The sequence below is a fragment of the Lepisosteus platostomus genome, chromosome 8 (assembly GCF_059453375.1).
Source record: "Lepisosteus platostomus isolate fLepPlt1 chromosome 8, fLepPlt1.hap1, whole genome shotgun sequence".
NCBI lineage: Eukaryota > Metazoa > Chordata > Actinopteri > Semionotiformes > Lepisosteidae > Lepisosteus > Lepisosteus platostomus.
Window position 1 is genome coordinate 42,542,408 of NC_142618.1, and position 26,157 is coordinate 42,568,564.

The 26,157-nt window shown below is 38.1% G+C and overlaps 1 protein-coding gene and 1 long non-coding RNA gene across 4 annotated transcripts in view; both read left to right on the forward strand.

Annotated features, from left to right (window-relative positions):
- Positions 1 to 2,017: 2,017 nt before the first annotated feature.
- On the forward strand, positions 2,018 to 8,363 carry LOC148657361 (uncharacterized). The gene is made up of 3 exons (XR_015941094.1): positions 2,018 to 2,221; positions 7,812 to 7,892; positions 8,043 to 8,363. It is a non-coding gene; the product is annotated as an uncharacterized LOC148657361 (long non-coding RNA).
- Positions 8,364 to 23,821: 15,458 nt separating this feature from the next.
- The window catches only part of ankhb (ANKH inorganic pyrophosphate transport regulator b), a 55,525-nt gene continuing 53,189 nt past the window's right edge, over positions 23,822 to 26,157 (forward strand). The window contains exons 1-2 of one of the 3 annotated variants that reach the window (XM_088643519.1): positions 23,822 to 23,957; positions 24,526 to 24,658. In XM_088643519.1, the coding sequence (XP_088499645.1) occupies positions 23,878 to 23,957; positions 24,526 to 24,658 (213 nt within the window). In that variant the 5' untranslated portion in view covers positions 23,822 to 23,877. Of the gene's footprint in view, positions 23,958 to 24,142; positions 24,659 to 26,157 lie in introns of those variants that run through there. The other 2 variants (XM_088643520.1, XM_088643521.1) reach the window with 2 other exon arrangements.

The following is a 26,157-nucleotide window of genomic DNA, read 5'->3' on the forward strand; positions in this document are numbered from 1 at the left end:
TAATAGTTTTAATAGGTATCAATTATAATGTAGCCAAAGATTAACGATGGCAGAGCTAAAACATACAATACATGGTAACATACTGTACATGCATATGTATGCATAACTTGTTGGTCTTTATAAATTAACTATCTTTGGACTTCTTCAGTATCATTTTTTAAAATTAATTAATCTCATGATAAGCAGCGCAGATTCATCCCAAGACCTCAGGGAGAGCTATGAATGAAAAATAAATCCAGAAATCATGATTATATACAGTATACTGTATACACCTGTATGGTTAAATCACGTTGCTATCTATATGGTTAAATACTATATACATTTCATGAAGGCTTATTAATAAAAGCAACAATAAGAAGAAGAAATAGTAGCCCGATGATTATAAATCCCTTAACCAAATTACTTTTTTCATATTTTTTTTTATTATTTAGGTGTAAAAGGTGTGTGCTTAAACTATACAAGTCTTTTCAAATCAAATCAAAGATTATTTATCAAATGCACAACAATACAGCGTGCAGCATTTGATAAATAAACTTTGATTTGATTTTTGATTTGATTTGAAAAGACTTGTATAGTTTGATTTTAGCTTCTGTGATGTATTGCTGTAGGTTGTATTGAGTGTAGCCATGTTGCTCGTGTCCTTCTGTACTGGTTGTCCACTGGTGTGCAGAGACACGTTGGAGCTCCGGTACGGCATGAGACTCTTGGCCGTCAGCTGAGGACCGCGCACTGGGTTTAACCCAGGGGGAAAGGTTCCATTTTGTCCCTCTGAGCCGCTGACTGCGCCAGTTATGTTACTGCGAGCTCTCTTGTTGTGACTACCTGAAGACCCCCTACTCTTCTTAAGAAATGGAGCTGGCCATCAGAAACTCAAGAAAACATCTTGCTGCCGTTCGTTTTTACGTAACACAAATCCTTCAAAGGGAAATCCCGTAAACGTATTCAGCATGATGGAGCCTTCTCATTTGTTTTTCAAAGCAATGGGAGGCATTTATGTGAAGTTTGCAAAGTTTGCTGAAGTTCATAAAAAAACAAACTAAAACAAATGGAGACAAACTGAGGACCAAACCTTAAAGGTGACGAAAGAGGCCCTAAAGCTTGTTGTAAGACTAGCTTGGGGGGGAGAGAGTCCATGCATTCCGACCTCACGTGCCAGAGGTCCAGCTCCCGCCCCTTTCCCGCTCCGCTGTCGCCTCCGTCCTCTGTATCAACAGACGTGGCGCAGCAGGGCAGATACTCAGTGACTCCAGCACATGGGAAAACATTCTTCGGAGACATGGGATGTGTTTCTCTAAACCGAGACACGCAACTTGCGGAGAGCCATGTCTGAACTGAGAGGTGGAATGTGCATCTGTAACTGTGATCACTGTATTTTCTAAATAACAGATACATAACAGGGTGTCAGTGTAACATAGTATTATTTTTTTAACAAACGAATTATTGAAAGTAAATAAAAGTTGCGCGTTTAAAGCTGGCCAGTAAGTCAATTTAGTCTTTTTTGCATTGGATTTGCAGTTGGCTGCCAAGAGCCGTTATCTCGTATCGATAAGACAACATCGGCTTTCGTTCATGTCCATCTTTGAAAAACCAAAATCGCGATTTGCTCCCTGTTTGAAGCAAGGAGGAATTAGGGCACCTCCACGTTTTTCTCACTAACCTGTGAGCTGCACAGGGCTGGATAAGAAGGATTGGATCAGTCCTGTTGTGTGCAGCATCAACACCCATGATACACACAAATAGACTTCCAAACAGAGTTATGGGCAGGTAAAAAAGTGCTTTGCTCCCCTGTACTATACGAATACACAAAACAAAAGAAAGATAATATTTGGTGGTCAAGTTTTAATGCATATAAATTGGAGCATGGTGGCACAGTGGTTTGGCAGTTAACACTGCTGTCTTACAGCTCCTGGGTCCCATCTTGGCTGGGGTGCCTTCTGTGAGGAGGTTGCACGTTCTTCTGAGTTTGCGTGGATTTGCTCTGGTTTCGAAACAGAGAGGGGGCGAAACATTGAGATTTGTGACTGAATGGAGAGATTTTTAGAAAAAATAGTCTGTCAATGGCTTCTGGGAAACGTGGTCCTGGTGTGACTGTGTGCTTGTGTTTGTGTTTCTCTCTATCCTGCAAAGAGCTGGCGTCCCATCCGGGGTGTATCCTGCCTTACTCCTGTGGCTTGCTGGGATAGGCCCTGGCTCCCTGTTACCCTGTGTATTGGATTAAGAGGTAAGAAAATGGATGGACGGATAGTCTATCACTGAGAGAAGGAGGAAGGTGAAATACAAGTTCAAAGATGATCCTGACCATACAGTGTCCTCCATAAGTACTGGGACAGGGGATCCAAAATTGTTCTTTTTGCGGTATACTCAGAAAATTCAGATTTGAGATGAAAAGATGAATAGGAGACAAAAGTACAGAATGTCATCTTTTATTTCTGGATGTTTCTGTGTTCGTACAGTACGTTGTACTGTTTTAGAATAATAGCACTTTTTGGGTTCAATCCCTCAATTTCAGGTGAGCATAAGTATTGGGACAAATAAGTGTAAAATAAATTAAGGCAGTATAAAACTTAGTATTTGGCTGCAAATACTTTGCACACAACAACTGTATCAAGCCTACCTTCCTCTCTTTCGACTCACACCTGACAATGGCTCAACAGCTGAACAGTGTTTTTACTTCTCAGCATGGGATTAACCTTTTCTTGTCCCAAATTTATTTTGTCTGCAGGACAAAAGCTAGCCGTCTGAGAAGAATAAGCTCCACACTTTCTCCATAAATGTTCTGTATAAAACAAAAGCCTGTGTGAATGTGAATGTGTCAAAGCAATATTCTTTGCAGACCATTCTGTAGGAGTAGTTTGTGACAGCAGGAAAAACTATGAATACAGTAGTCTGCAAAAAGATTAAACGAGTCAGAGACAAGACAGTTAGAAAGAAAAATGCTTTTTTTATTTTTGAAAATGGTATGAGAATTCAAGGCAGTGTAGTGTATCAAGTAGTTACAGAGAGTTCTCTGTATATATTTTAAGCAACCTTTAAGAAAAGGATAACAGCCTCTTTGACAGTGTTTATTAGCAAGAAAATAAAGTATTGGCATATCACAAAGCACTATAACAGGTTTGTGCAGTGATGAAACTCACTGTTAAAAGACTACTGCTCTTACAAAAAGCCCACATAGAGGTGCCCTCTCTCTGTATAAGACCCCCTCGGGGACAGCTGTGAAATATGACATCAGAGTATATTCTGACAGGAGCCGGAAAACAGACCGTGCCTTTATTTCCACTGTCTCCTGTTCACACCACCTGATATAAATAACAACCACCGTGGTCCAGAGTCCCCATCCCAAAGGTGTAGGCCTAAGCACACAATCGCTACAATAGTATTTACAGTACTTTAAGGTGCAAACCTGTCTAGCAACAACTTACAACTGCACCAAATAATATTAGCAATTGCTACCCTCATATTTGTTTAGAAGTTGTGTCATATGAGGAGTAATATATACTGTAGCTGGGGATGTGTGCTTTTGAAAACTGTCTCTCTTCCATGTGGAATATCTGAATATGTACTATATACAGCATGCCTACATTAAAATAACTTGAACTCAGGCATGTGCATTTATAATTGTCACACCCGGGGGAGAATCTGCATTTTTTTATTAGTGTCCACTGATTCAGATTTACAGGAGAAAGCATTCTCATCCCAAGCCATGACCCCAAACCAGGCTCTGTTTGCCCTTTGTAAACTCTGACGTGTGTAAAAATACATTTCAGGCATCTAGATTTATAGATTCATCAAGAATAATTGTAGGAAAATGATTGTTTTCCAGGCTGTGAGATTTTTGTTGGGTGTCTCTCTGGGTCATCTGTCAATCACCCAGGTAGTTTCTCATTCGTCTTCTCAGATTAAATAAGGACGAATTGACGATACTATCCCCAGTTTTGTAATTAAAATTCACTGCGTTTTATTGAATTAACCGGTGAAAGAAAGCTACATTTCAAAAGCCTACCTGTCATCCATCTTTTGTCCAATAATTTGTTAAAATTCTTCTTATTGCTACTGCACCTCATGTTGTTGCCAGCAGTGGTGAAATTCATAGTATAAGTAGTAATGGCAGTAATGTGAGGATCATTGTTGTGTACTTCACAGAGCTCTGCAGTGGAGCAATGTGTGATGAAATGAGCTGATAGATTTAGTGCTAGAGTGCTGCTAGGGTGCTGAAAAGCATGCGGCATCTGTCACTTACCGTAGTGTTTAACACAGGGAGGACACATAAGGAAAGTGAATTTGGGTGGAAACTGAAACATGATCATGACCGGTATATTTGGAAATCCTCTGCCGCAGATGTATTACAGCCAACATCAAAATGATAAAAGAGAAGGGCGCACACTCTCTGCTCCATAGTCATTTACTACATGCTGTCAATATTTTGGTGCATGAAAGCGTTCATTTGGACATCATTTTGATTGATTTCCATGAGACTGTTACGTGTGTGCTCTTTTGATTTTTTAATGTTCCAATAACCATGAAGACCTGTTGTGCTGGTTCTTAACAAACAGGAATCTACAATATCCAGGCAACCGAAAGCAGCTCTGGGAACCATAAACATTTGAAAGGAATATGCTGCTTGGAATTGTGGGATATAGCTATATAAATGTGTTTCTCCTGCTCAAAGCAATATTACCACCTTTCAAACAGGGGCGTAGCCAGAGGTGGGGGCACAAGGTGGCAGCTGTTACTTCTAAATATGGCTTTGCCACCATAGCTGCCACCCTGTTACCTAAAATCCCATATTGACTTAAATTAACCAACAAAGAAGAAGAAAACAATGACAACGCATCTTAAAATAGTTTTTTTTAGAGTGTATGTGTAGCCAATGTTATAAAAAGTTAGTTTTTGCAAAAATGTGGCAGATTGTTGTGAAATGAATAAACAGAAACTGTCACCATGACCTTATGTTATATTGAGAATTGTGAGTTTTTTTGTACTTTAAGAATTTCTCAAAATACAGTGGGAAATAACGGGCTTTGAGTGCCTTTCCTCGTGCAGAATGCACTTCAGAGTCGTGTCCGGTGTGAATACAAGCTCTGCACAAATCTGCTCTGATTTTATGTCATTACTGCCTCACCCGTGGTGTAAAACGGAGATTAACAGTGTAACTGGGCAAAGAATTCGAGTTTTAATAGTATATCCTATTTTAAGAGGCAAATAACCATCAAAGGTATCTCTGCCAGCCCTTTGCCACCCCAAATATAAAATCCTGGCTAGACCACGGCTTTTAGCATGATCAGATGTCAGAAAGCTTAGTAAAGGTGGGCCCAGCCCTTACTGGAATAGGAAAGGTCTTGGGCCCAGCCCTTACTGGAATAGGAAAGGTCTAAGTAAAAATTAAGCATGATGCTGCTGTAAATGCAGATGGCGGACCAGTAGGTGGCACTGTTCTCCCTGGACCAGATTTTAATGATAAGACATTTTACTTACAGTAGGTGCAGAGTACTTAGTCAGTAAAGTTCACATGGAACCGTTTGTAAGAGCTGAGTTGAAATATATGTGCGACAATACCAAGCACAAAATGGAGCAGACACAAACAAAACTGAATCTCATAGCTTGGCTTTGTGCATGAACACCAGACACCCAAACAAGGGCATAACTTTCATATCACAGGCGTGAAAGTGTTTTGGGCCAAAACTGTTCAATTGTGCAGCTATGGGATTTAAGGGAGAATGTAGAGAAAAACATTTTGTCATGTCCGTAATCCACACTCATTTGAAGAGATTAAGATATTGAAACATGCTCTCCCCAGATTTATTCAAGATAAACAAAAAAAGCATAAAGTAAGTTATGTTTATTTAATTACGTTTTGAAGATGATAGACGATTATATCCTTTGTTCTCATATTTCTGCGTGAGCTGAAGAACAGGCCACATGATACGTTTCTGAGAGGTGCCTCTAGGAAAATGAGAATAAACAGTTGGCTAGTTCACCATTAGCTAGAACTCAAACATTGTGGCAAATATGATGCACATTCACCACAGAGGTGTTTCTCCATTGTACCTGTTAAATCTCTGCTGGATCAAAAGCATTGTTTGGCTAAGTCATTCCATGGAGACTTGACCCATTTTCAAATCTGGTGCTATAGCTTACACTTTTAAATCGTTGACACTAGACAAAACCTTAACATTTTAAGTGACCCTTACTGTATGGGAATGAATCGCTTCAGGTTAAGGGATTGAGAGATTATGTTGACTACGCTGCTGCTGATGCAAAAATTAAAGAATGAAACTCCAAAAGATGCAATTGCCACTCGAATAATTACATTCCCATCACCAAAATGATGTTGTTCTCTCACGCAGACGTGAGAATACCTTTCATAATGTCTCCTAGGCTTGACGCAGTTGTTGTGTGCAAAGGATTTGCAGCCAAATACTAAGTTTTCTACTGCCTTAATTTATTTTACGTTTATTTCAATTGATCACATGCATTTCCATTGACGTTTGCTACAGTAAATGTTATTACGGTATTATAAGCAAAATGTTTGGTCTAAACTGAAAATCCTATTTTTAATACAAGGTTAGTTTATTGTTGATAAAATAAACTGACAAAAAATGCTGTGGAATTTGAACCAAAACAGTTACTGGAAGTATTTCTCATAATTCAGTAGCCAAAATGTTTTGTGTTTGTTTTGTTTTGAAAAAAATATCTTGCTGTTTATCCATTAATACTTTGAAGAATAGAACGTGTGTATAAGGGCTCATTTTCTGTGTTGTCTGTTTTATAACATAAACATCCATGGCTCATAATCTCCTGCAGTGAAATTTTTCCTTGTAATGTGGGTGAAAATGCTTTACTTTCATACCTTTACTGAATTTTACAACATATAAATAATAACTTAGTGAAACAGTTTTATTCATTTATCCAAAAACAGAACAAAATCATACATGTACAATTCCACAGGTAGAGTGTATCAGGCGTATTTGACAGTGTTAGTGAGTTTTATATTGTTAAATAAATATAGACATTTAAACTATTAATGTGCCCGTTACCGGTAACGTTAGCATTCACTGAGGTGTCGATATAACTGAATGGTCATCAGTTGAATTTCAGGGTCGCCACTCTTAATATCTTAAAAATAGATGTTTAAAGCTTCTATTAAATTTCATGCTTTATAAAGTTCTTTTACCAATTTTATGAGATTTTCATAGCCACCAGAAGTCCAAAGCAAAGTACTTCTAATGTTGATGGTATGTTGATGGTTTTTGGCTGTGTCTGCATAATGCCAGTTGCGTAGAGCTTTAGGTGTCTAAGTGTGTGATACAGTAGCATGCATGCTATTGAATGTTATCCACACCTCTGCACGTAAAATGGTCCAGGAGAATAAATATATGTGTGCATAATGTGGTATGCATAGCTTTGTGTGAGTGCAATACTCATACAGGCCTGTCAAATCCATTATCAGGATAGCCTCCATGTCTACAAATTGTCATTCCAAATAGAGTACCTCATTAATCTAATGATTTGGGGGATTTTTTTTTTACATGAAAATGGTTATAAATGATGTGGCGGTGAGTTTCAGTATTTACAGTACCTAACTTTTTGGAGCTTGGAGAGAAGCATTAAATTTATCCAGTAAGCTAAGACTTACTAAAAAGTCAGTAAAAAGTCAGGAGAAAAAGGAAAGCCCTCCAGGAATGAAACTCGACATCCCCTTTGTTAGGAGCTGTCTGAGGTTTGAGAAAACTATTAACAGTTGCCGAGAGTGAGACACACAAGACAGAGGTGGTATTTTGCTGTCTTTTCTTGAAGTTTGCTTTTTCCCACAGACCCTATCAGCTGCCTTTTCTTTGAGTTATGCCATCACTGCCCAACGCCCACTGCTGGAATTTCAGACACAACAGTCAGCTGTAAGAGGAAACTTGAAGATATGTCGGATTTTGGTGCTTTGATTTCCCTCTCTCTTTCTCTGACTTTGTTTCTATGTGTATCTTACAGTTCCCAAACCAGTCATTTTCTGCTTTCCCTGAACATATTTCTGCAATGTATTCATTTCCTAGTGGTGTCCCCAGCCCACTTCCTGGGGAATTTGGGGAGAGTGAGAAAAATAAAACAGGCCAGTGAATGATAACTTTCAAAAGGAGCATCTTCTGAAAAACAACCACAAGAAATATACCCCCAAAATATCACAAGATCACAAGATAACAAAAGGTTCTCTTTCTATAAAGCCTGAATGACTATTACATTGCAGCTGTTGATGCTGAGTAATAATAAAAAACTTCCAGTTTCCGATGAGAGCGAAGATTCATATCTGTCATGTTTTCAAATAACTGTTGTCCTCCCTTTCCTTTTAATAAAGAGTCAAACATAAATGAACAAAAGAGTAAGCTTGAGTTTTTTTTTACCTTTGCTTGAAAAACATTTGTAATTCTGACTTTTTATAGATCTCAGATTCTACTTATTAAAAACCCAAGTCTACATTCTAAAACGTCTGCCCTGAGTGTTACATTTACCTTCATTTAAAAATAGGGTATAGGACACACCGAATTTCTCAATTGTCTACTATTCTGTGTAGCAGAGAATGAGGTACTGTTACTATTGACCCTTATTACAAAATCAACGTTTCCTGTAATGTCCGATTTGGGACAGATCTGCTTTTCAGCTTTGGAACATTCTTAAAAAGGAAAATAGGTTCATTGGAAAACCAAATTATATGATAAGTTTTGTACACTTCACTTAAAAAAGCAGGATTAGTATGAACATGGGAGGCACTTACAGTAGATTAGCATTGCTAAATTGCAGCACTGGGGGCTCTGATTTCAATTCCTGGGGTAATATATGTGTGGAGATTGTACAGTACAGTATGTTAACCCTCTGTTCACCTAGGGAGAGTCCAGTTCTCTTTAAGAGTGAAAGAAACCAGCTCAGTGCAGGTGCCTCTGATTTATCTAATCACCCTGTGCAGAAAGCACACTTATTTGATATTACTTTTGTTTTCGGAGTATTTACTTGCTGCCCTCTGCAGTCTGAACCGAGCTCATCACTCCAGATTTCTGTGCTGCATCACAGATTAGAAGCATTTGCCATCATACTGTACTTTTCCACTGTAGCAATGGAAAGGCGTCCTCAACCTTGCATTAGAGGAAATAATATTGGAAGCAGGAGCAAAGTTTTGCCAGCAGGAACTTTTAATGCATATCCTCCAATAATTTTACAATTTCTTCTACACCTTTTTGGCTGGTGAAAAATACCATCAAGCAGTTTTACGTCTAACCGCAAAGTGAAACATACAGTTGTAAAGAAATGCAATCTCAGCTATTGCTCCTGTTTGGTTTCAGTCAAAACCACTTGTAGTATTGTGTGTTGGCTGCATTAATTGCCCATTTCCCAAACAGCTCAGGCTAAAGCTTTTTCACCCAGATGGGCTCAATTTCACATTGGTTACAGAATATGTGAGATCAAAGAAAGAAAATCAAAGTCTTGTTTGAGGTTTTGGCAAGACTGACTTTTCAATTATGTGTATTTAATTGACATTTATAACAGGAAAGGCACATGAGTCAAATAGCAACCCGGATGCATTAAATTCCCGATTGGTTTTAAACTGCCACTTTTATTGAAGCTAAAACGCATTGCAAAAGAAGGTATTTACAACACGGTTCTATAGTATGCATATCTTTAGTGTGTAATCAAGCTGTGTAATAATTGAATGTTAAGAAATAAAATTATTTTAGTGTGAAATCCCCAAAAAAATTTCAAACCACTAGCTAAATGTGTCTGTACAGTATAGATATGTACAAGTAAAGAATTGCTGCTTTGCAATACAGTTGCTTATCAAACAAAGTAGTGTTGAAGAAGGCTCCACAGCCGAAACATTGTGTTTCCTTTCTTTTCTTTTCAGCGTGGAATAAACCCGTTACCTGTTCCTCCAAAGTAGTGTTGATATGCACAAAAGTGATTAAAAATCGGCAAAAAACATTTGCATAATATTATCAAAAATATGCAAAATAAATGTCCACATTATCCGATCTTTTACTTGCGCAATTCTAATTGTTTTTCAGATGTGTAGCACAACTTGTACAGACTATCGCCAGGAACATTACAGTAAAAGCTGTATGAGGGAACATTTTGATTTTTAGGCTTCGATCAGCTAAAAAAACAGCCTTTGCATCACAGTTCTGGAAGCTGTTGGTACAATCACTGAACAAACAATTCTCTTTGTAAAATCATGGGAATGTCTTGAAGGATTAAGTGCTTTGCACTGTTCACTAAGATTGAGCCAGCTGTGATCCCGTGATCTTCCCTTTTCAAATAGTAATTTTAATGGGACAGATCTGATGAAATCAAAACAGTTATTTTGTGCAGTCCAACAAGTTGTATTTTTGCTCATGTGATCAATATACATGATAAAAAGAATTCAATATGTTTGTATGCAATCACTTGGTCATTATTAGAACACAAAATTGTTTTCTTGGGTTTAGCCCAGTGATTTCGTGTGACCTTGGATTTGGGGATCTTAACACAAATGTGTAGTTTTACACCTGAAATGCAAATTTCAGAGCGTAAATGTCAGTGTCTCTTTCAGGAGAGAAATCTGTGAAATTTGTGATCTGTTGAGCTCACCAGTTTCAGAAACAGAATGTAGATTATATGGCCCTTGTCATTCATATCAGTCTCATGATCACAATTAGAAATTGCTGGACAGCAAAGCAAAGTAACAGCTTTGACTTTGCTGTTCTAATGCTTTTGGAGTACATTGTATAGTATAAACCCTAATTTGACACCTTGAAAACATACCAGTTTAAGTGGTACCGGATTCTGAACAAGTGTCCATTCCGTGAGTTAAAGTGCTTCATGGATCCACTTTCAGACACGTGCTGACCGACAGAAGACCCATGTTTAGTAATGAAATACATTAGCAATGGTAGAGCTCCCACTTGGCTGAAATTTTGAACTATAAATGGAGTTCGGTCCCTTGCCAAGCCAAAGACTGAACTCAGGCAGGGAATCCTAGCACTCGAGTTGAAGTGAAACTTAATATACACTGAAAGCACACTATGAACTACAAGACCACACTGAGACTCTGGGAAACAGAAAGTGTAGCACTTTTTATTAGGAGATATTTTAGGCTCCATGCTGTTCAATAATAGATTAATATATTGGGAAAGAAACAGCTGCTGGAAGTGTGAAAGTGAAAACTTACGACAGCAGAGGAGTTAATCAAGAAAAGAAGATGTACATCTTAATATTGTGTTTTAATCCTGATCACCAGATTTTCTGTTTATTTTTTTAGTTCAATATGGAGTGGACTATTTACGAGTACTATTAATGTATATAATTTTGGCAGAAAAAGTGAATTTGTTGAAAGGTAAAAAACAGCTTTAAGTATAGTGTTACATGCACTGAATACACACTGGCACAGTATACTGAATGACACATTTCAAGGTTTTGAGAGATGTAAAACTGTAACAGCATACCATTAGAAACAGTGCTGTGTATGACACCTGACGTAACCGCTGCAATACAGTCAGCGAGTTCAGGTCAGGTGTCATATTTAGCACTGTTACTTATGATACAATATGGCAAGTTTTCTGGACTCTAAGGTGGTGGATGTTGTCATATATTTTTGTGTAATACAGGCTCACTGGTTACTGTAACCATAATTATATATATAAATATTTTCCCCAGATATACTGTAAACTTTTGCCAATATACCACAAGTTTCTGAACTTTCTGAAACTATTAGTAATGCTAAAATATTATTATTATTATAAAGAGGGGAATATAAATTGCCTTCTTTTTTAAGCATATTCTAGCCTTAATAAGTATTTCAATACCTGACAGCTGACAGAGCTGTTTAAATATAAAGGCACACATGCTGCAAAGCACACTGGTATGGTTGAGACAGAATCACTGGGAGATCTTCTTCCTGGTGTGAGAGCACCATCTCCTGGTCTAACAGCGACACACAAGCAGTGTAAAGCTCAGAACAAGACGGGCACTTCTAAAAGCAGGAAGGGGAATGGGTGACAGCAGTGCAATGCAATTGCCGATACTCTAAGTGAAATCTGATGTGCCTTGGTGGGGATATGATCAGAGAAATAAAAATGCCACAGGCACACGATTCCAGACTGCCTCTGCAATTACAATTGTAATTAATCATTCAACACATCTAAAAAATCTCTATCAGCAAGACATGTCCCTTCTACAGGATTGCCACAGTACATGAGTTACACAAATCCACAAATTGCACCTACAGTATAACATCACCAGTATGAATAGAGCACATAGCCCATGAATCTCTGCACAATAACCCCCTCTAGTTATAATAAACATCACACACCCCTCTCCCTCAAAACCCTATTTTCTAACACACCTCACAGTTCAGTATTACCACTTCTGAAACATCCATCCATTTCCCAACTGCTTCACCCAGTATAGGATCGTAGGGCAAGAAACACGGAATCACTATTGTAAGTATGCTAGAGTGCATGCCATAATTTAATGGTAAACTATAGTTCATGATTAAAGACTAGACTAGAACAACTTTGACTTTCATTTCACATATCCTCACATCTCATAATAAAGAAATACGTAATAGTCAATAGCAAGTTACTGTGTGACTGTAGCTTTTAGAAACTGTTCAGGCAAGCTCTTATGGATGAGATCATAACACTCTACCGCGTATAGTCATGACACCACAGCCCTTTACTGATACTTACCTTTATAGACTATAGTTAGCAGTAGCATTCAAGGATGATGTGTTCAGAGATGTTTTAGTACAAAATGCATGCATTAAGAGGCTGTAGGTGAGCTTGCTGTTTTGTTTCATGCACTGTATATTGTGGAGTATAAGAATGAATATTCACGGCACTGTAACATATTCAACATCTCTGAATCTTGTCTTTAAACGTTGTAAATGCAGAGGGCTAATTCTCCCTCAGATAATTAATTAATGAAAGCAGTCTCACCTGCCTTTATAAAGTCACAGTATGTCCTCTGGATCAGTCCATTCAGAATCAGTGACTATTAAAATGTTTTGTAAGAGTTCACAAGCAGCATACAAAACATCAATTCAAACTGAACTCTGTTGACTTCTTAAATGTTAACTTTCAAGGAGACTTCACTGGTCAAAGTATTAAGAAATTGCTGTTAAATTACCAAACTCTTTCAGTGGCAGGTGGCGTTCATTTAATTCCAGGTCACATACTCTGAAACGCTGTGCCACAAAAAAACAAACTAAAAAAGTATGCAACAAAAATAAGACTTAAGGTTCTGAGATCAACATAGTCCTGACCAAGTTGTTTTTTTTATTGGTATACATAATCAATGACTGATTAGTAAAAAAATAAAACATTCGGTAAAATATTTTGGTGTGGGCTTACCTATTTTTAATATTGAAGATTGGGATAGCATGCTTCTTCAGAGTGTGTTCAAATTGAAACAGACCTATTTTCATTCACTTAACCCTGAGTATGATAATCCTCATTATCCCAATTTTTGGAGATATTTTCTATTTAAGTGTAGCTGAATATGTGTGATGTGTGGTGAGCGTTCTGGCGCACTATGGCTGCCGTCGCATCATCCAGGTGGATGTTACACATTCGTGGTGGTGGAGGGGAGTCCCCATTACCTGTAAAGCGCTTTGAGTGGAGTGTCCAGAAAAGTGCTATATAAGTGTAAGCAATTATTATTATTATTATTATTATTATTATTATTATTATTATTATTATTTTCTGGTTATTCAGCTACAGTATATGTTAGGTCATTCTTATTAGAAAAAAGAATGTGTTCATGTTATTCAATTGCCAATGAAATTTTCAAGCTTGGGCAGCACAGTGGTACAGTGGTTTAACATTGCTGCCTCACAGTACTAGAACCCTGAGTTCAGTTCCTGGAGTGCTCTCTGTGTAAAGCTTATATGTTCTCCCTGTGTTCTTGTGGGTTTCCTCCAGGTACTTCAGTTTCCTCCCACAGTCCAAAGATATACTGGTAGGTTAATTGCCTTCTGGAAAAACTGACCCAGAGTTGTGAACTGGTGTGACTATATGTGTGTCTGTGTGTGCTCTGTGATGGATTAGTGTTCCATCCAGAGTGTATCCTGCCCTGCATTTGTTGTTTGCAGAGATAGGCTCCAGCTCTCCCATGATCCTGTATTGGAAAAAGTGGTTAGAAAACAAATTAATTTACAAGGGGGCCAGCTTCGTGGCAGGCAGACACAGACAGACAGACACACACACACTCACACCATAGCCAATTTTCCCAGAAGCCAATTAACCCACTAGCATGTCTTTGGAGGAAACTGAGGCACCCACGCAAACACAGAGAGAACATACAGACACGCATATAGCACCCTAGGAATTAACCATAGAGCCCTAGCACTGCAAGGCAGCAATACTAGTGTCTGTCGGCCTTGCAATGAGCTAGTGTCCCGTACAGGACATACCCTGTCTCGTACCTGTTGTTTTCCAGGATAGGCTCCAGCTACCCTCGACCCTGAACTGGAAGAAACAGTAGCACAGATGGATTTAAAGGGGCTTTATTTTAACAATTTACACATACGATTGTCTGAATATTGCTTACAGAGGCTTGCAAAAGTATTCAGACCCTGTAAAGTTTTCAAAAGTTGCTGGAATACAAATGATACACATCTTTTTCCAAACAATATTTTTTTGAAGATTCATACGCTCAAACAGGAATTCTTTAAAGGCAAAGTTAGTTCTTTAGATATCTAGATATCTTAAAGAAAGTAACAAACTGAAATATATTGCTTGCATAAGTATTCAGACACATTAATTAATGTGTGGTAGACACACATTAATGTGTGGTAGAGCCACCTTTTGCCCCCATCACAGTTTAAATATTTTGTGGTAGATGTGTTACAGATATGCACACTGTTTGCCCGTTCCTCTTGGCAGATTTGCTTCAGTTCATTTAAGTTTCTTGGACAGTGCTTGTGGACCACAATTGTGTGTGCTTATGGACGCCATAGATTCTCAATAGAGATCAGGACTTTGATGGGCCTCTCAAGGACATTCAACTTTTTATTCTTGAGCTTTATTCTTGAGCTACTCCAATGCTGCTTTGGCTCTGTGCTTGAGATCGTTGTCTTGTTGAAAGGTGAATATTCGCTTCAGTTTTTTTTATTAGACTGAAACAAGTTCCCTTGCAGTTTTTCCCTGTACGTTGCTCAATCTACTTTTTTGTTCAGTTTTAACTAAATTCCCAGGCCTCTACATGATGCTGCCACCACCAAAGTTTACTATATGGGTAGTGTTTCTTGGGGGATCGTGAGTGTTACCTTTTTTGCCTCACATAGTGCTTTGACTTTTGGCCAAAAAGCTCCATCTTGGTCTCATCTGACCATAAAACCCTTTTTCCAAATCTTAGTTGGATCACACTTGTGCTCTCTGGCCAAAATCCAGATGGGCTTTGACATGATTCTTTTTGAGTGAAGGCTTCTTTCTTAACACCCTCCCATACAGGCCAGTGTTATGCAGAGCTCTTGATATAGTTGACGATGCACCTTCACTCCACTCTCAGCCACTGATTTTCAAAGAGATTGTTGGCCTCTCACTGTTTTCCCTCACAAGTCTTCTTCTTGTTCTGATAACAACTAATAACAAGGATAACAACTCTGATCCTGAGTTTTGAGGAACTGCCTCTTCTAGGCAGTGTCTTGGTAATGTGCTGCAGCTTCCACTTCTTGATTAATGACCAAAGATCCCTAAACAGACTGGGATCCTTATCCCAGTTATATCCGTTTCAGGGCAATTTCTTTCACTTGCATAAACTTAGAGCTACCAGAGCAGAGGGGTCTATATACTTATGCAAGCGACATATTTCAGTTTTTGACTTTCTTTAAGGGGTCGGCTGACAAATAACTAATTTTATATTTTATATATAAACTTATATTTTAGCACATGAATTTGTAGTATAAATACTGATTGGAAAAATAAGTGTAAATATAATCTGAAACCCTTAAAGGGTCTAAATACTTTTGCAAGCCATTGTAGCAGATTAAAATTAAGTAAAGTTTCTTCAAAAATAGTCCAGATATTGTTGTGAAATACAGAGTTGAACTTGACTGTGACCGTCCACAGGGCGGCAATTGATCTTGTTTCCAAAGTAGAAAAGCTAACTTTTTTATAAAACTCTAGAGAAGGGAAAATGTTGCTGTATTTTTTTCTCTTTTGATGATTAATGTAATTCTGACTGCTGACAATTACAGAAAAAAACAGATATGATTCATGATTCAGGGTTTTTAATTTTTTCCTAGACAGTTATTTTAACCACAGTCTGACAAAAAACAAGACGACCTTTAATGTTTTAGTGTACCCAGTTGGTTGGCAAGATGGAGTGTTTTAAATCTGATAAAGACATTAAAACAAAGGCTACCATCATATAATAAAATTCTTAGGTAGGCCTATATGAGTCCATAATGTTATACACATAATCTTATAACAAATAAAACAGTAGACATTATAAGATTAAATAAATCTAACAGAGCAACCTCTTGATCAATAAGCAAGATCACCCAAAGAGGTTCATAAGATCAAAAGTGTTGTATAATGTAATTTTTACAAATCTAACACTCTTCTTCTGAGTCATGTAATTAAGGATGTGCTCTATACCCACTTACAGAAATTATAAATTAGATAATGTTACAGTATGTACACCACACCTTTAATGTGCATAGTATTATAAGACATTGCTAAGATTCTGAAAAGTGTAATTAGTTAATCTCTTCCAGACATGCCAAATTGTTACAATATAAACAAGTAAGTCATGACCTTATACAGATATAGTAAAAGTGCAAGATGTCACACTCTGTGCTCTCTTTTTAAAAAGCTACATGACTCAGTTTTGACATTGTGCAGGTTAGGTTATGCTATATTTTCTCGTTTCATCTTTCTGATTGAGAGCAAACCTTTGGCACTGGGTAGATGGAATTACCCTTGAATTGCACAGTTTTAAGTTTAGCTTTGATGGGGTTAATACTCATTTGGCCAACGCTGTGTGATTCAATTTCTCTGCACGCAAACCTTCCATCCTGTTTGATGAAACCAGCAGAACACACTGACTTGTGTGGTTTTCCCCCAGAACATCAAGTTCTCTAAAACGTGCAGGGTGCGCCTTACACCTTTACACAAATACTGTAGATTAAAACCTGGAAACTTGTCAAGAGGAAAAATGCAACATTGGCACAGAGACAAAATATTTAAACCAAAATGTCTCGAGGGGCAGTACAGTGGTGCAGTGGTTTTGCAATGCTGGAATGCTGGCCTCAGTTCTGGACCCAAGGTGCTATCTATCCATTTCCTAAACATCTTTCAGCACAGGGATGTGAAGGACACTGGAGCCTAACCAACCAAGCAATGGGTCAGTCCATCTCAGGGCACACACAAGCGCAGGTACAGACACATACACCCGCATTTTCCACAAGCCGATTAACCTACAAGTGTGTCTTTGGACTGTGGGAGGAAACTGAAGAACTTGGAGGAAACCCATCTTAACACAGGAAGAACATACAAACTCCACTCAGATAGCACCCCAGGAAGTGAAATCAGAGCTCCAGCGCTGCGAGACATCGATGCTAACCACCATGCCACCAACTGGAATCTTTCTCAAATATTTTCTTTCCATACTGCGAGGGATATAGCTGCTGTATATTGTTTTGTTTTGTACATCAAATGGACTCCTTCCTTAGCACCATATCAGATAAACATGTTGTCCTGGCTTTAATTGACAGGAACGTTCTTACTTGCTTCCTTGATGAGCTTCCCCTGGATCAAAATGAATATTGTTCTCTAGCCATCATTAGAATAGATTGATCTTGCCAACATATCATTGTGGAGTAACCAGAGCACCAGTAGAAACCCCCCAAAGACTCCACACAGAAGGAAACACAAGATGTACTGTAAGCAAACCTAGGACATAAGAGCATGGAGGCCACAGCCCTAACCTCTACCCCAGTATGCCAATATTGGTGTGATATTGAAATTAAGGTTCATTAAAAGTTCAGGAAAGTGTAATAGCTACAAAAAAGTGCCAGGTGGGCAAACACCTAGCAGATAATCTTTAATGTAGATGAGTGCAAAATGACATTCAGGTAGAAAAATAAATTATTAATGTAAAATAAGAAACAGCTGGAGAGGCTACTCACAAAAAAAAACTGTTTAACTCGATCCCTTACATCTTCTAAACAATGTGTATGAAGTAATCAAAAAAGTTTGTTAGGATATATAGTTAAAACAATGAATTTAAATCAAGGAGTCAGGCATTAAAATTGTATAATGCACTAGATTCAGTCTATAATAGCAAGCAGATAGGTCCCCAAGCACTAAGGCATGGCCTACATTGACAGGCACAAGGAGCTGAATCCTTTTAATCTTGAACAGAGAGCCCCACACGGGAACCTGACTGAAGCTTTCAAAAGCCTCAAAGGTATCGACAACACCAACCCAGAAGACCTCCTCAGAAGAAAGAGTGAGCTAGATGACGTGCGTGATAACAGGAGACATCGCTTTACACTTAAGGTTGTGGCAGTATAGCACAAGCTAAGCAGTCAGGTTGTTGAAGTTGAAACCCTGGCCTCTATCAAGCCCAGAAGAAAGGGGGTTAAATGAATATCCTCCTTTCGTGCTTATGTTCTTCTGTTCTGATGAAAAGGTTCGACTCAGATACAAACTGAGAGAAAATAACACATTTTTATTCCCCTTCCTTGGGAAGAAAGTATAACAGCTTTCACTTTCTTTCGTCTTGAAAGATTGACTACAAAAGCACATGAAGCAGGTCTCGCCGAAAAAAACAACAACAAATGGCAAAACAACAACAAATGGCTAAAACAGAATAAATCCAGATTAGTAGGCCAAATGCTTTGCCTCTTACTCTTTTTCAGCATCTTTTCCTACTTCTTGAACATTTTAATTGCTTCCACGGGGAATATAAACTCCATAAACTCCCTTAAACTCTAATCTGATATCCCTGGTGTGTCGACCCAGTTATCAGCTCACAGATTCTAGTTTTTCTTGCGACTCTTGTGTTGACCTCAGTTTAATTACAGATTAAAGATCAGTTTACTGTATATATATCTTAAATAGTTTAATTTAAATTTACCAACTGATGTGCCCAGTCATATAAAACTAAATAAATAATAATTCAAATGAAACAACACTTCACACATTTTGAGTGTTTCTAAGCAAGCGGTAAAGGAGTGTGGTCCATCTATTGTTTTTGTAGATTATTGTTTACAAAATTGTGTTTCAAACATGCAGGGATTTTCTTCTCCTGTTCCTTAATATTTCTCACATTGGTTTTCATTGAGGAAGATTCTACCAGTAGGACATCAACAGATCTCTTGAATTTTCAGAATATCTATTATTTTAGGTATATTAAGACATATCCGTTTATTTTCATCGTCCATTTGAAATAGAATGGAGTAAAATTAAAATCTTCATTATTGAGAAGCTCCTGGGTTGTAATACAACCATTCATCGTCACGAGGGCTGCAACGACTAAGGCATTACACAAGAGGGCGCATGAACCTCGAAAACAGGGTGTATTATTAGCTTTGATTCATTCAGTGAATCATCATGCACTCGTTGACACTCTTTATTTTTGAATTGTAAATTTCATAGTCTGCTGGAGATTTAAACGCCCTCAAATGATTGTTTCACTCAGAAGAGCATAAGAAATTATGTTTAGGAGATGAAGCCATCTAGTTCTGTAGCTACAGTAAGTGAAAGTAACATTTCAGCTAGCTGTTTCTAACATGTGTCCACATGTTTGGGACTCAAGAACTTGATGGGGAATCCAGTTCCAGTCACCCGCCACTCTTCGTGCCCACTTGTCTTTATTTTACTACTGTGTGTGAAATAGTCCCCTGGATTAACCCTATCTATACCACTAGGCGTCTATACCACTTACACAGTTCACAGAGAAATATTGGGACAGCAGCCAGGTTCAATCTTATCCCTGCTTCTGTAACTTGTTCATTTCTGACATCATTTCCTGAATGGAAAAAAAGCCTTTTCTCCATCACATTCCCTTTGTTCTAAATACTCTGTTTTCCAAAGACAGAAGAAGGATGCACTGTATGTATAGCATATTTTCGGTAAATGTAAATTATGCTCTAAAATGAGAGTCCATTTGAAGCATTGCAAAATTGAAGCATTTAAAATAAATTAAAAGACGGATTTATTAATAGCACATATGTAAATATTTTCAACTCTTGTGATGCTAAAGCATTATACATATACTGTAGAATGAGACTTGCTTCATCCACTGGTAGGGACAAGTGGGATCCAATACTATATGATTTAGGCCCACTACACTGACAACCAGGTGGACAAAAAAAATGTTTCACCAATTGAATTAAGATGATACTTTAGGGAGGCCAGATTGTACTTTTCTAATCTTATAAATACGTTTAATTGTTAGATCGCAAGCATCTTTATTCTTTGTTATTCATTCCTCTTTTATTTATTAGTTTCATCATGAACATTGTTGGTCAGTTATACATAGGCCTTATTTTTACCAATCTGCAGTACATTACAGAATGGCCAGAGCTGATATTTCTTATTATAGCAATTTCTCTAATAGGCAGTAGTTGTTAAGAATGGTTACAAATAGAAGCCGTTCAGGACATCTAGCCTGTCTGGTATTTAGAAGTTAATTGACTGAGAACTTCTTCCAGTCTTTTCTTGAAACAAAATCAGGGTTTCATCTTTAACAACATACAGTAACTGAAAAGCTTGGTTCACACCCTCGCAACCTTTTGTGTAAAGAAACACGTCTTGTTCTCAGCTGTAAGTGCACTTCCACAATGTTTTCACTTGTGTCCTTTGGTACATGTTTCACTGTTCATTCTGAAGAAGCCAGTTGTTTTTGTGGATTTTGAATACTTGTTCAAGATTAAAAAGTTCATTTCTTTCAGACTGTCGGTGAAGGAGATTTCCTTAAACTCCAGAACAAATCTAGTTGCTACTGTATTATCTGGGCAGAGTCTAGAACGTTAATATATTTTCTATAAAGTAGTGAACAAAAATGTCCACACTATCCTGATGCCTTACTAGTACATTATACAACTTTAACAAGACACTTAAATTGTACTCCCTGATTCACATTCTCTATTGTCTGACCTTTTGATTGCATTTTATTGTTTCTGTATATTGTCTAGATGATGTAAATGATGTGTTAATACAAACACCTAGGTATTTTTAATAAAAACTTTAACCTTAGTGTTTCCCATATTGTACTGTATTTCTAATTCATTTTTTGCCACCTGCAGGCAAAACCTTGCTCGTAAACATTCAACACCATCACCATCAGTTGTTTGTCCATTCTTAAATTTCAATTTTTTAACTTTTTAAAATATTTGAAATAATTAATTTTTAAGAAGATTTTTAATCTGCTTCTTCTGTAGTGTATGTCAATCCTCCTGTTATGCTGTCATCTGCAAACTTGACTATTCCATTTGCTATACCAGAATCTAGATCATTCATGTAAGTTGAGAAGAACAGTGGTACTGTTACAGAACGCTCCGGTACTCCACTATTTATATCACCCCAGTTAGAGTGTTCACCCCTGAAATATCAAAGACTTAATTATTCTGAGGAGCTAAGCAGTCCAGGAGGACTATAGAGTAGAGACACTTCTCCTCTGGATCTCGTGATCCAGAGGAACCAGTTGAGGTGGTTCTGTCATCTAGTGAGGATGTCCTCACAACACCTTTGGCTGGAGGCCCCTCCCACAGACCCAGAACGCGCTGGATGGATTATGTCTCTCAGCTGGCCTGGGAGTCTCTCAGGACAGGAAAGGAGGAGCTAGAGGCTGTTGTTGGGGAAAGGAAGGTCTGGTCTGTCCAGCTCAGCCTGCTACCACCATGATACTCACCAGGAGTAAGCAGGTAGAAAACGAGGTGAGATGAGATACTGTAGTTATTCTGGTTGGTTGGTTTTGGACAGAAAACCATGCAGTAAGTTCAATACAATTCCTCCTAAGCTTCACAAATTTGTATTTATATAGAATCTCCAATCAATTTACAATCTACAAAATGGTCACTCTTTTGCATACTGTCCACTGGTAAAGGAAATTTTAGGTTTTTAATGAGGTAAACGACTCTTCACCCTTTATATTAGTAACAGCCAAATGCACAAATACTTTTGCAAATGTATCTTTTGCACAGCCTTGTGTGTGTGTTTTTTTTTCCAGCCAAACCTGTTGATCTCAGAACAGCAATAAAGTCAAAAGAGCAACTGCACCACCGTGACCTGTTCACAGTTTTTAATGTGGGTCTCATCAGCAAATGTTTTCCAGTTAGTCAACCCTGTCATTGATGGAAACCTTCTGAGAATGTTGCACAAATCCCTGTTGGCTACCTGCTAAGCAAAATTGACCAGAGCGATGGAATATATTCACGTCAGTGAGCTTCCCTCCCTAACCCCAGGCGCTATGTATTAATGGTCTTTGTCTGTCAGAAACGATTATTCATTTGCTTAGTTGCAGACAAACGGAAATTCCCATGTTCAATTCAGCAAGTCATCACCTGATACCAAATACTTCATGGTCACATTCTCATGACATTGCAAAGAGGTAGACCAGACATCTCAATACAGAACTTGGTTAAAGAAACTGTAATCCTGGGAAAAACATCTAGAGAACAAACTTTGCTGCCACTTATCATGTCTGGTTCTGCAGTGCCCAGCCTGTGACAAGAATGTTGTGCGGCAGACTGATGGCTGATCCTTATCCTATCGTCAAAAACATCTGGAAACCTTGCACAATTTCCAGGAGTTTTGAGCCAAACACAGAAAATTACATCATCAGGACTTGAACCAGGAATGCTTACGCTGTTTATAACATCTGTCAATTTAGCTACAGAACCAAAAAGGTGTGTTTCCTTACTTTTATTTCAATGTGTCATGACCAACCTTGTATTTTTATAGAAAACCTCCTGCACAGAATATGTCTGCTTTGGAAATATCTGAATACAGTATCACTTTAAGACAAGTATGCGTGTCTCCGACCAGACTTGTGCATGTGGTATAAAATACAGTCTATCCGTGCAATTCAGACACTTTCAATTTCAGTTCTTCAGCTACACAAAGCTGTTTTATACCTTATTACTCACACAACACCCAAAATATCCACTTAAATTACTTAATCACTCCTTACAAGACTTAATCACCATTGCTCCAAAAAGTTTTAAATATCTTAATCAACTACCTCATTTTATTTAAAGAATCTGTGCAACCTTGTATATTTCTACATTCTGATACAGAATTCTGTATAGTTACATACACGGAAACGCGCCTCTCCAATCACCATCCATTCAACCCCAGAGCTAAAATGAGGATTTGTGCTCGTTGCTCGTTACGGTAAAACAAACACATCGTTGTGTTATCATTTGTTGATGCTTCAAGATTGTGTTGTTCCCTTTTGTATTTGCATTTTGAAAAAAAAAAATTTAGAACATGTAACCATCTTGATACTGAGTGGGAAGGATTTGAGCAAAGATGAACGAGAAATCATAAGCACGAAATTGCCATTTCAAATGAATTTAGAATCGACAACACCAATTTACCAATTTATTTACAAAGAACAATGTACTGTACGTTAGTCCTCGGGGATGGATGAAATAATATGTGTAAGATTTATATGCCCTAGACACTTCTATTGGGGCTACACATGCGCGACACCAACACTGACCGAGCGTTTGTCAGTCAAATTAAAAAAATAAATATATTTTTTACGTAAGAGAAAGGAAACGAAACCCTTAACTCCATAACGAGTGCTTATGACACTGACATTTCACTACCGTCAATCATATGACGAGAAAGCCTGAAAAATATTTCCTAGAGTTTGAAGTTGAAGGAAGCCGGCCGGTCAGGTGCCATGAGTACCTATTCCGTTTCTGCACAACAGGATGGTGAAAAACAGAACCTGCAAACATGTTTTTCGGCACAGCATGAACAGTTAAGTACTGCGGGTAATACTACTGGAAAACCACACGAAACCTTTTGGAAAAATAAGACGGACATGGGACGCTTGTCTGTGACAATTGCTCTTCGCTTTCTCTTCTCCTTTGGCGCTGTGTGGGTGGTGTTCTTCTCTGTGCGCAGCACTGACGTCCAGGAGAGGAGGAGTTTGAATTTGCCGACCCCCACGTGTTGTACAGAGAGATGATTAAAGTAGTCATGGAGCCGCTTGCTGCGGAATAAAGCTGAGGCTGAAATTGCTGTCAGCTGTCCTGATCATTGCATCTCTCTCACTCTCTTTTAGAAGAAAGACTTTGAGGCTAAATACTGTTGTTTTCCCAGCCTGATTTCATTCATTTATTTATTTTTTCCCCACTGATGAACAATGGAGAAGCTGTCAGCAGAAAATTCTGGTGACCCTCCTCTTTTTCCCTGCGGTAGATCATTGTTTTTGATGCTGTTGTTGTGTAGGAGGGTAGGGACGGACCTCATCTTTTTGGATTTCTGCTAGAAAACGCCGATAACATTGGTGTTGTTGTTATTTGTTATTTTTTCCCGTTCCCAGCAGCAGATGTTCGTGGTGCTGTCATTCCACCGATATTATGGTGAACATCCCAGCACTTACACCTTACTGGCCTCTCATCCGCTTTCTGGTGCCTCTGGCAATTACAAATATAGCCATCGACCTCGGGGAACAGGTGAGTATCATCATCGGTATTCTTTTTTTATAATTATTAACGGTATATTTGTTTATACTACCTACAAAAATAACTGTATTCATTTATCCTAGAAAATGACGTAACTGAATCCGTTACGCAGACGATTGCAGATTGATGCTTTGCCATGAAAAGAATCTCTTATGCACCGTTTAAAAATGTTTTTCCCCTTATTTTATAAGTTAAATATTATAAAATTCCCTGCACCTTTACGTTAACGATAAACGATTAGTTGAGGATGGCCTATCACATGACATAGGTTGTAAATTTCCCCTCTTGTCAAGCGTACCCGTCCGTTAGGGTTCTGGTGAATCAAATGTCATTGAGGTACCAATTCACTGCTTCAACCCCGGAGTGGAAACAAAACGTGCTTTTTATTTAAAACGCAATAAACAATAACAGGTCCAAAGCACCTGCGTATGCGTGAGTTAGTATCTACATTACTCGCTCGTTAGTAAAATAGGTCGGGTCTGTTTTCTGGACAGAAGCAATGTGCGTTCAATTCCAATGATTGTGCAGTTTCGGGCAGGTCACCGTTTTACCCCATACAGGCGCCCCGGTTACAGGTCAGGGAAAAGCCGACACCACGCAGCGGCCGGATTATTTTTCAATAAATTATTTATTTTCACAAAACCGCAGCCAGTCAGCTGTTTTTTTTTTCTTTAAATGGGCGTCTTGATATGTTCGTCTTGGTTTATTTACAAAAAATGCAAAAAAAGAAGCAAAATATCGTTTCTGTTGCGGTTTTGTGTTCAGCCGTGTTGGCAGGCCGGGTGGCTAATCCTTTCTAAAAGACTAACCGGTACAATATGGAAGAAAAAAAACATCCCTGGAAACGATTAAAACGGATTGTGGTGAGAGATGTATACTGTAAACGCCAGGATGGAGTGACGGTTCAGGTTTAAATCCGCATTATCTCATAGCTCTTGATGTTGAGCTCTGCAAGGTATCTGAATATGAGCAGCTAACAGCACTTTACATGTATGATCTTGACAAGCAAGACGATAATAATATCAATGGATTGCTATCCCTAAAGCCTACACACTTTAAATCTTGGCAAATTTATTATTTAGTTAATCCCAAACGCACTCCGGACGCAGTTAAATTGTTTTTTATTTTATATTTAAATTAAATTTTTACATCCATTGTGGACAGTCTGAATAGACTCAATGCGTCGTTTCAGTTTTTGAATACATCTTTGACAGTAATGATCGCCCTTGTTTTAAAAACTTTCACAAACATATGTAGGTGTATACTGTATATACACACATATTTTCTAATATAATTAGTATTAAAATATTGCGAACTTTTGTTGTGGTATAGCAAGAAAGATCAACAAATATGTCGCACTTAAGGTCCCTTCATAATTATATGCATTTAATACTATTCAAGGCTGGTTGAAAAACAAATAAAATAATTCTAAATTCTTGTTTCAAATGTTGTCTTTTTACATTAATTTGCAACACATACCCACTGATTTA